The sequence below is a fragment of the Montipora capricornis genome, chromosome 11, assembly GCF_036669925.1.
Source record: "Montipora capricornis isolate CH-2021 chromosome 11, ASM3666992v2, whole genome shotgun sequence".
Lineage (NCBI taxonomy): Eukaryota > Metazoa > Cnidaria > Anthozoa > Scleractinia > Acroporidae > Montipora > Montipora capricornis.
The window spans coordinates 39900968-39912004 of record NC_090893.1 but is presented as its reverse complement, the minus strand read 5'-3'; the positions used below and the strand labels follow the sequence as shown (position 1 = coordinate 39912004).

The window sequence follows — 11037 nt, the reverse complement described above, 5'->3', positions numbered from 1 at the left end:
TGCAACATACCAGATGCTAGTGCATTCCTAACTCAATGTATTGCATAGGTGTTAACATGTTTTGTTTTACTTGCAGTTGGTCCTACGGAGTGGTCCTGTGGGAAATTGCAACTCTTGGTCAGTGATAATTTATGAAATTTTAATTAACATATTGTACTACATATGGAGCTGTTAGCTGGAAACTGAAGTGAAAAGCAAAAGTGTTTGTGATCCGGACCTTTAGAGTTGTTCCAAATTGTATTTATCTGTTATAACGATCAGTGTCAGTTAAAAGGACTCGTTTAGAGACCTCAAGAAAAGGCGACGAGGACGGCTGCGAGAACTTTATCTAAAACTATTATTCCCCGTTATTGCAATAATTTCGCGATGATTTCAAGTCGTTCGGAAATGAAAGTGTGTATCCACATTCCAGAAACAAAATTTGTATGAACGGTGTGGGTTTTTGAAGAGAAAATGTAAAATTCATCGTCCAATGCTCGCTTCCTGCACATAACTTCAAATTTGATTATTTCACTTCATTGTCAGGAAGAGAACTTCAAAGAAGTGTATCAAAATGTTAAACGCACGTGCGGGGCATGCAGAAGTATGTGTTTTTGCTAAGTTTATGTGGCGCCGGTTCTCGTAGCCGTCGTTGTCGTGACAGACTAACTGAATGAGTGAACAAAGGAAGGATGCCCATCCGCCTGGCTGACTAACCAACTTACGATGGCCTACCATCGCAAGGCGTCTTGCGAGCGCTAAAAAAGGAACTGAAGCAGCAAGCGAACGAAAGGGAAAACAAATGCTGGTTTGGATGAAAGATACGTCGTGATGACAATGGGCCTTAATCACTCGGGAGTCCCAAGGGATTGAAAACTTTTGTTTTGTCCCACCGAAACTCGTTCCCAAACATTTCCACTCGAGGTTCGGGGTACGAAATCTATTGTCTCTGGCCAATATGGCCACCGCGTGAATGAGGCCTATGAAACGACCTTGAACTTCCTTCCCAATTTTTGTGGATAGGATCTGCATTTCTGAATGTGTCCTTCGCTTTCTTATTTACGGTTGGAAAACTTTTGAACTCTTGGTTGAAAATTATCTTTGCTTCACCTCTTGCATCTTAAGTCTTAGTCTCGGATTTCTTTCATTACAGCGCGCCCTCCCCCCTTTCTATGGTTCATGATTTGTCTTGATGTATATTATGTCGATCATTTACAGGGGGGTCTCCTTACGCACTAATGAAGAACAAACAGCTCTTGGAGAATTTGAAAGCAGGTTACAGACTGGAAAAACCTGACATGTGCACAGACCCTGTGTAAGTTAAACGGAGGTGTTTTTTTTCCTAAGTACTTGTAGGCAACAAGTTTTATGAAAATGGTGCAGTGTTTCGATATTAATAGGAAGAGTGAGTGGTTAATCTATTTTCATACTTTCCTGCATCAGTCAAGTTAGACGTGAATGCTTCACTTGAACATAAATCAAGGGGCACGCCTGCTCGGCTAATTATTACTAATTGAACTTGAGCCATGTTTACTTTACATTTAAAGACACTGTAAGATAAGTACAGATTAAAATAGTTTTGGGCAACTGCAATTTAACACATTTAAAATTGTGACGCAGTTGGAAAATGAGGTCCAAGACCACTGTCGGCTTGGCCTTAGTTTCGTTTTCTTCCATATCAACACAGATCTACTCAAAAATACAAGACAAAACTTTAATTCATTTTATTTGTGCAAAAAATACGGTTGCCTGTAGATAAAAAAGCTTGGCGCTACAAGAACAGAAACCTTAGTATAAATAAAGCCTTTAAGAATTTAAAATATCTGCAGACCATATTCATCAATGGCGGTCAAAAAATAAACTTATGTCTTTGTGCTAATGAGACCAACTAGCCTCGCTCCAAAGCAACATTTCTTTTGTGTTTTGTTCATGCAAAAGAGGCTAGTTGGTTTCATTAGCACAAGGACAAAGGGATAATTTATTGGCCTCCATTAATTAATACGGTCTGTAAAACGTAAAAGAATGAAATTTGCTCGTATCAGGAACCTACGAATGATTTTTGGGGAAACAGGGTTAGCAGGTTGTATAAAGATCGATTTTCCTTCAGGAAGAAAGAAATTCCTATTTTTGTTAATTTTTAAGGTACGCCTTGATGAGAGACTGTTGGAACCAAGACCCAGATGAACGGCCAAGCTTTCAGCGGCTCTATAAAAGACTTGACGATATGTTGGAGGAGCAAGAGGACTACTTTGACTTTGGCAAAAAGGATGATTCGAAATATTATTATACGACACAGGAGGCAAAGACAGCAGAAGATGACGATCTGGACAACCTTGATGTTGTAAGTCCACAGGGTGTGTCCACGGTAAGTTTTGTAATAGGAGCTACTTGTGCTTGGGTCTTGCATAGCAGAGTTAAATTTGTGTATGGAAATAACTTTTAAAACTTATGCTATCATAACTTTGATCTTAGCATGGGTCAAACGCCGCAGAAGCTGAAGAACCAGCCATCATCGATGTTGAAAACCCACAGAATGTGTCCAAGGCAAGTCTTATAATACATTAGAAGCTTCAAGCTGCATAGTGCAGGGATGTGCTGGACCTTGCTTGAGAGCTGAATTGGTTTGTTAAGATCACCTATGAAACAATTGAAAAATATGCTATCTTACTTTTTTCTCATTGTTGGCAGGAGCCAGACAAGTCGGAAGTTTACGAACAGGAAAACATTCAGGATGTAAGCACTCAGAATGTGCCTATGGCAAGTCTTCAAGCTGATGGATTTCAGTTGTCTCCAAATGCTTCGCTTACCGTAACCAAGCTATAAGTATTTTTAGTACTTAAGATATGTTAACTTTAGCTTTAGTTCTCTTGGTTTTTAGATAGACATTGCAGTCAGATTGCTACTGAACCAGTTAATGCTTTTGCTTATTTACTTGTTTGTTTGTTTGTTTCTTATTGAGAGACATATTAACCTGGATGAAGTAAGCTAGGTTGCTCGCTATTAGGCTTACATACTTACAGGGACCAGGCGTTTTTCACTTTCAAAGCTCCAAGATCTGCCTTGTCGTGACGTTGCTCGCCTGCATCCCAACTAGCAGGGAAATAAGAGAATCTCAGACGACACTATTGTTATAGCCCCCTGCAGAACTTCCCCCATCTCATGGTCAAGACAAACACAATGACTTGCCTATAACCAGTTAACTCAAGTTTAATTGCACTGTTGGCGAGAAGAATTTCTTTCCATGACTTCTACTGAGACCCCAGTAAACCTAAAAACTCGACCAAGTATTTAAACCTTTCTTTCAAAGCAAAAGTGTATGGCAGTGCCAAATATGTCTGAAAAACGTTTACCTTTAATCTGAGGAAAATCCCTGGAGGATCCTGTAGGTTGTAAAGCAAAAAAGCATCTCCATCAATATATGCAATAGATTTGTGAAGCTGAAAGATGAAACGTGTATTCTTAGAAAGACAAAAAACACACAAAATAAGTTTGCTTGTAAGTAAGTATGCCTGGCCCTAAATTAGAAACAGCGATAGGTCTTGACATTTGAAAGAAAAGGAGCACATAAAGATAAGTATAATGAATCAATTTCTTAATTTTGGTAATTTTTGTAAAAGTGGAAGCTGTACTTAAAGTATGTGCTTTGTTATTTTGTAGATGGTGCATTGGCATAATAAAAAAGAAAGTAGAGTAAAATTTCACTGCGTTATGTTTCTAAAGAATGAGGGGAAAAAGAAAAAAAAAGTAAGTTAGCTTGTAAGTAAATATGACAGGCCCGAAAATGGAAACATCGATAGTCCTTGACATTTTAAAGAAAAAGAGCACATAACAATAAGTAAAATAAATCAATTTCTTAATTTTGGTAATCTTTGTAAAAGTGCAAGCTGCACTTAAAGTATGTGCTCTGTTATTTTGTAGATGGTGCATTAGCATAATAAAAAAGAAAGTAGAGTAGAATTTCACTGCATTATGTTTCTAAAGAAGGAGGGGAACAAGAAATACAAAGTAAGTTAGCTTGTAAGTAAATATGCCAGGCCCGAAATTAGAAACAGCGATAGTCGTTGACATTTTAAAGAAAAAGAGCACATAACGATAAGTATAATAAATCAATTTCCTAATTTTGGTAATTTTTGTAAAAGTGAAAGCTGCACTTGAAGTACGTGCTCTATTATTTTGTAGATGGTGCATTAGCATAATAAAAAAGAAAGTAGAGTAAATTTTGTGTTTCACTGATTTATGTTTGTGAAGAAAGAGGGGAACAAGGGAAGGTCAGACATTCAAATGATGGCACGGTAGCTTCTTCGCTGTAAGTAAGAACTTACAGAGGACAATGTTGAGATGGGAAAAATAGACAAGGAGTCTAAAACAGAACCACATGTTACCATGAATAGATGGTTTTCACGTGAAGGAAAAGCGGCCATTTTGGTGTAATAGAAGAATAGACTTCCTCTCCCTTGGGGACTGAACTCTACTTTTAAGCAAATTCTGCGCAAATATTTTTTATTGTTTTGTACACCAAAATGACCGTCAACTCAGGTGAGTGAAAACCATCTATTGGCGGGGGAAACGGTGCAACGAAAGGTGTAAGAGGAATGACACTTTTATAGGCAACTGATAGGGAGCGTAACACTAACAGCCAATCATTATCACAGGGACCGTAAATGTATCTAATGACTGTGTTCGGAGGGTTCATTACCTTTAGATGCTTATGCGCAGCGGTGAATGTAGGTATAGAAATAATGTGTCTTTTTGGCGACTCAAGAATACTATAAGATTCGTTGTTTGTCCTCCAAAATTTGGCATAAGCATTGTTTTTAGTTTTTCTTGGGACCGTTGTAAGTCCCAAGAGAAACTGGAACATGAGGCCACTTTCAAAAATACCGTAATACCCTTTGTTTGTATTTTCTCTTGGGATTTGCAATGGTCCCAAGAGAAAATAAAATGTTTATGCAAAATTTTGGAGGACAAAAAGTATCATGGTATTTTTGAAAGTAGCTTACTGGAGAGGGCTTCTTAAACAACGTTGACGTAAATTAAAATGGGAAAATTGTGGACAGACAAGCTGGTGCAGAAACAGTTTTGAATGCACATTGACTTACCCATCGCAAGCACAAATTTACAGTGATTCTGAACAGGACTCTTGATAACATATGGAACGTTCTGTATTCTATGACAGGCTGACATCTAAGACAACGTTCACTGTGGGGACGATGACCCAAAACATTTTTTAGCTTAGCCACAGACAAAGGTTTCATTTTCAAATTAAAATACCGAGCAATTTTCTTGAAGCATATGTTGTCCACTGTTTTGCTAACTTGTTTTTTTTTTAATTGCAACTGAACCTTTTCTTTTACAGTGCTTTTTTAAAATCTATATATCTTTCAACGCAACATTGCCAAAATTTTGGTTGAAGAATTTCACGCCCTTCCCGATTTCCGAGTTCTGTTTTTTTTTTTGGATGGGGAGGGGACTGGGTTGAGTGACTCATGCAAAGGAACTTAGCTTTCTACAAAGACCACACACCGGTTTGGCATATCGCCTTGAACTGACGCTTTTTTACTAATGTCTTACTCACTTCAATGTGTTCTGGTCGATATCCCTTTGTAGACGTCATAATAGGCTTGATCCAGTCCCCTCATAGAACCACGGTTTTCGGAATCCGTCATAAATATCGGGAAAAAGCAATGCCCTTAAACATTCACTATCAATCGTGAATTTAACCAATTCAAAACATCTTCTTTGCATGTTGCTTAAAAAAAAACGTACTGTAAACAACCTCGTTTCCAGGATCTCTCCCTTGCCTTCTGCGCTTGTTCCCTTGGCTTCTTCCCCTTCCCCCCCCCCCCCCCAGCCCCAAAACCAAGGAGAGGTCCTGGGGACGAGGTTCAACTCTACAATTAGGATTCAGTTGCACTGACCAAAGAAAAAATTGTTATTTTTCTTGGGATCTCAAAACTATGCTAACTTTTTCTAAGACAATGGAGACCCTGGGAACGAGATTGGGCGCGCAACACCATGTTACTCTGGAGGGGCGGGGATTGGGCTGGTCTTTCATATACCGGATCCGAAATAATTAAGGTCCATGAAACAAAAAAACAAAGCGAACATAACAACACCTAATTAGCAAGGCCTAATCGGAATAACATTTTTTTTTGTTCTCCGCCATTTTTAGTCCGGTATATGAAATTCTACCCATATATTATCTGTCGTGATCACAACTTTTAATATTCGGCTAAAAGAAAATTTGACTTCCTGCTTTTTATTAAACTTCTTGTTCAGCAGTTCTTCTCAATTATTGTTTTAAGAATTTTTTGTTGTTGAATGTGGTCGTTTAAGGAAACGAGGGAAACTAGAAAAGAACTTATATCCAAGGTAGAGGGGGAGGGGTCTTTTTTAAGGAAACGAGCGAAACTAGAAAGGAACTTCTATCCAAGATAGAGGGAAAGGGTTCTCCTCATTGGTTCCACTTTTATTTCAAGGTATATAGAGTCCCGACGAGGGGTTGAGAACTTTTTTTCTGGCTCTTTTTTATGGGGATGATTACCGAATCGTTTTGTCGTTAAATTAACAACTTGTTACCATGGTGCCAAAACGTTGGTTACTAGGCAAAATTATAAAAACGTTTTGATGATCTTTCCAATGGTACCATATCGAACCAAATCACCAGTGACCATTAATTCATACGATCTTTTATTTAATATATACTCAACAAAATCACTCCATCGCTTTGATTCCTTAGAAACTTCCGCATTGCACTCTTTAATACAATAGTTTTGAGAAAAGCGCCTAGTGGCTCCTGTGAGGTCAATCAGACGAAATTGTTGCATGGAGAAATGTTCCATTGCATTCAAGCATCGACCGGGATAGCTCAGTTGTTAGAGCACCCCGCTCAATTTAACCTTAGCGGGTTTCGAATCCAAATCAATTTCTGGCCGATGCTGTGTTTTTGTTTGTTTTTCTATGAAATTTTCTATTTCTATTCAAACATCATAATGTTGCCATTCAAACTGTGCGCAAATTCACTAAATACTTTATTAATACAAGTGTTTTCAGAAAAGTGCTTTGTAACTGCTCTAAGGTCATTAAGACAAACTTGTTGCATGGAGAAATATTCTATTGCAAACCAGCATCGGTCGGGATAGCTCAGTGGTTAGAGCACCCCGCCCAATTCAACCTTAGCGGGTTTCGAATACAAATCGATTCCTGGCCGATACTGTGTTTTTGGTTTTTTCCACGAGGAATTCTTTATGTTTCGCAGTATAAGCAGTCTCTTATGCAACGTGATCTTGCACACAGTGCTCTAATGAAAAAAATACTCTACCAATACAGCAGTTTTATGAAAAGCGCCTTGTAACGATTGGTTCGTGGCATGCTAATCTATATTCAAAACCAATTTCAAATTTGTGACATTTTACACAGACCGTCACGATGGGAAGATGTGCTGCGGTGTTCAGTTATGGCCAGAAATGCAAGTCAGTATAATTAAATGAAGGCGGATTTCACTAAGCGTCGCGGAGTGTCCCTTTGCTATTTTTCCCCGACTTCAATTTCACTCTTGTCTCGGAATACAGACACTTTACGTCACAAAGTGACTCCCTCAAACGTGGCTCTTCAAGTGAGCATAAAAAGCTGCATTTACCTTTTTTGGGGGAGGGGGGATACCTTGTCTAAAATAGCCATGTCTACAAAGACGAGTTTCCTCCGCCACAAGCTTCCACAAAGAGTTTCAACAGAATTTAAATTTGCTTTCAATGTTGCGTTGGCTAATGAGAACCTTTGAAAGATTTCATAGTCACTCTTTACTTATTAAAGCTAGCGTGCCAAAAAGACATACGCACCTGATTTAAACTTAAAACAGAATAGATCACCCTGGCCCACAATCGAGCGAAAATGAGACAAAGATGCAATATATAACTGGAAAATATATGTAGGAAATGTCACAACGGGTTGAGCGAAGCTCGCTTAAGTGGCCACGTACGAGAAAAAAGCATTCCTGCCAATGCCCTAAGGAAAGTCTGAGACGCTCTGGCCTCATCCTAAATGGATGTCCTCTGATGTGATCAGAGAGGCCGACAAAGTAAGATCGATGAGCGAGGTAGCAATTTAGTGCTATAACAGAACTCAGACCTCCTTCGCTCAACCCACAGTATTTTGTTACTGGTTTATCATCCAAGCTCGGAATTTCCCTATATTTTGTCAATTTGCTAATCCTACATTTGTGAGAGGGCTCACATCATATCTCATCAGCGTGGGGAATTATTTCTGAAGAAATCTTCGACCTTAAGTGTTTTGTGACTCATATATCCTATTTTGGAGCAGTGCTTCTTACTTTGTAGGCAAGGACATGTAATGCTTGATATTGACGTCAAGTCTGTCAAGAATTTGTCGTTTCTATAAACGAGAATGTTTAATAGATTTACCCACACTCAAATGAAAAGACAATACACATGTGTGCCCTGGAAAAAACATCAGCTTACACAAAATTAATTGTACCACAACTGTGCAAAAATCCAAATAAGGTGCTATATATACTAACTCAGCAAAGGTCGCCATGGATGGCGACGGGTTGAGCGAGGTTCCCTTGCGAGCCTTGGCCTAGTAAATTCAGGAAATGTTTGATCACCCAAAATAATTCCTGGATAAAATTTCGACCCTGTTTTACTTCATTTTCTGAGCTCTGAGGTGATACAAGATGCATTTGCTATGATGACTGGTTCCCTCTTCGGACTTGACGACTTCAAACTGCATACTTGATTTCAGAGTGAACGAAGTTGAATTTGCCTTCTCTATCCAAACACTCCTGTATTTGATAGCCTAAGTTGTTCGCAGTTCAATTTTTTGACTTGCTGTTATTGAAGCCTCTTACTAACTTACATATGGTTGGACAGTCGCCCTTCTCTGCAAAATTTGCGTATCTGTTAGACAGCTTAAAAATTTCATGATTTGTTCAAGGGTTGCCATTAGCTTAGTGGATTCACTTGAGCTTATGAAACGAGAAGTCCGTGTTCAGGGTTGTACACTCCTTCAAGGCAGTTTTTTTTCTTAATCAAATACTTCTTATTTATTATTGGGCCCAGATTATATGGTAACTTACCTTTACTTCCAGTGACATTTTACTGCCAGCAACACGGTAGCAGAGGATTTTTTGTTTCATTTTCCTTTTATTTGATACCGATCAAAGCTACGAGTTCCCGATAGCTCAATAGAGATGAACGTAAATTTGATGTCACGAGAACGTCATCATCCCCAGTTCGAGGTCTCATGGTTGCTCTCTTCATCTTTCTTTTCTTTTTTTAAACTTTTCAACCTTTTATTGTAAGCAAATTATCGTAAATATAATGAAAATATATTAAACACAGCATAAAAAGCTTGTTATTTGCCTGACTTTCTCACTGCAATGAAATTTGTGCAGTGAAATTTGCATGACAAAGCCTTTTGTTTCGATTCATGAAGAACTTGTCACTGAATGGTTCTCGATAATCTCATCCATATTCAATTCATATTTCCAAATTTTACTCATTTTTCGCTGACCGTCATGGTGGCACGATGTGCTGTGCCGTTTCTCTGGGATTTGAACGTTGAACGGAATTTTTTGGAACCGGATAGGCCAGGAGGAAGAAAAAAAATATTTTCTCCTTTTCATCCAAGACCGGTAAGTTGGAAGAGTCATGCGAAGTTTTGGTTTATATTTCGATCAAAGGTGCACAAGGCAAATATAAGTTTCTTGGCGAAGCAAACACATGTTTGTGACTCAGTCGTTTAAGCTTTGAACTAAGCCGTTTTCATGTCAAAAATATACTTCTTGATTAGTTTAACTACACCTCACAGCATTTTACGTAAAGGGAAATTCCTGGTTGATAATTTTGCTGCTGTTTTAGAGGAGACCTTATCCAAGTTTTCGTGCAAGTTAAATTACCCCTCTGAGAATTTGAAATTCTTGTGCCCGTAAACGTTTCAAAAACTAATGTGGTTTTTGTTTGTCTTTGTCTCCACAGGAAACTATCTGTGATAACTATTGGAAGAACCAAGGAGAATTTTCTTCTCATTTCGCCGCTCACAGGTAAGCTTGAAATTTATCTACAGTCACTGTGGAACACGAGTTGAATCGAACGTATTTCTTTGATCTCTTTGGCTTTGTTCATTTCGTCTCATCAGTTGTTCTTCTATATTATATTCCCAGGACAGTGTCAAGATTTGGGAGGAATGCACACGATCAGAGGAAGAGAAAAAGAAATGCAGCAAGGAAGAAGACATCAATTGAAGAACTAGATGGAAATTCGCCAAACTGAGATAAGAACTGTAGACTTAAGATACTACTTATTTAGAAATGGTGGCAGGAAAAAATACTCAGATCCCCTTTAGAATAGATTTACAATAATTTCAGAAGTAAAATTGCTCAGTAGGCCTTTGTCTGTAGTGTAAGGTTCTCTCGTTGGATTGCACACTTCGCCCTCAAGTACGCATACGATGTCAGGCAGCTCAGTGGAGAATGGACATAAGAAATTGACTCAAGAGAATGGTGGAGAATCGGTGGAAAAAAATCAGTGGACAATGGACATAAGAAAATTTGCTCATAAAGTTAAATACCGATTTAGAAATAACAGGGGACATTTAAATAAAGAAGGGGATTGAGCGATCATTGAATTAATCCTCGGGAATCTTTTTTTGTTCAAAATGACTTAGACTTTTCTTTTTAATGTAATTTGAATTACATTGTGTCTAGATACCCGGCAGCAGGGAAATGCTTTCAAAAAACTAGATACCCGGCAGTCAAGATTCTTAATATTATGCTTAAATGCAAGCGCGTAGAATTTGTCCACAACATTACGAAACCTTTATTTAGAATCGCTTGGCATTTCTGAACAAACACTAAATACTCTGGTGAGGTTTCGTTAGTAATTTCTGTGGATATTCATCGGGAGTTGACTTAGTGTGTCAGAACTTGAATATTTTTTAAGTGTCAAAAACATTGAGATTTCACTCTATGCCCAAGCTCAACAGTCGCTTCTGCTTTTAACCCAAGGCAATATTTATAATCGCTTGAGATTTCTAAACAAA

At 38.3% G+C, this 11037-nt stretch overlaps 3 protein-coding genes across 3 annotated transcripts in view; all 3 read left to right on the top strand.

Annotated features, from left to right (window-relative positions):
- LOC138024287 (lactadherin-like) overlaps nucleotides 1-11037 on the top strand; it is a 296558-nt gene that overhangs the window by 171622 nt on the left and 113899 nt on the right. The window lies entirely within an intron of this gene.
- The window catches only part of LOC138024267 (single-stranded DNA-binding protein 3-like), a 699715-nt gene that overhangs the window by 585493 nt on the left and 103185 nt on the right, over nucleotides 1-11037 (top strand). The window lies entirely within an intron of this gene.
- On the top strand, nucleotides 82-10240 carry LOC138024751 (fibroblast growth factor receptor-like). Its single transcript, XM_068871946.1, has 7 exons — nucleotides 82-117; nucleotides 1198-1294; nucleotides 2122-2344; nucleotides 2452-2523; nucleotides 2668-2787; nucleotides 9975-10039; nucleotides 10135-10240. The coding sequence occupies exons 2-7, from the start codon at nucleotides 1218-1220 to the stop codon at nucleotides 10238-10240; spliced, it is 663 nt and encodes a 220-aa protein (XP_068728047.1). The 5' UTR covers nucleotides 82-117; nucleotides 1198-1217.

Excerpts from the sequence above, each read along its gene's own strand:
- LOC138024751 (XM_068871946.1), top strand. The coding sequence starts at position 1,218 with ATGAAGAACAAACAGCTCTTGGAGAATTTGAAAGCAGGTTACAGACTG. Across the intron at positions 2,788-9,974 it reads CTCCAAATGCTTCGCTTACC|GAAACTATCTGTGATAACTA; the intron begins GTAACCAAGCTA and ends TTGTCTCCACAG. Across the intron at positions 10,040-10,134 it reads TCTCATTTCGCCGCTCACAG|TTGTTCTTCTATATTATATT; the intron begins GTAAGCTTGAAA and ends TCGTCTCATCAG.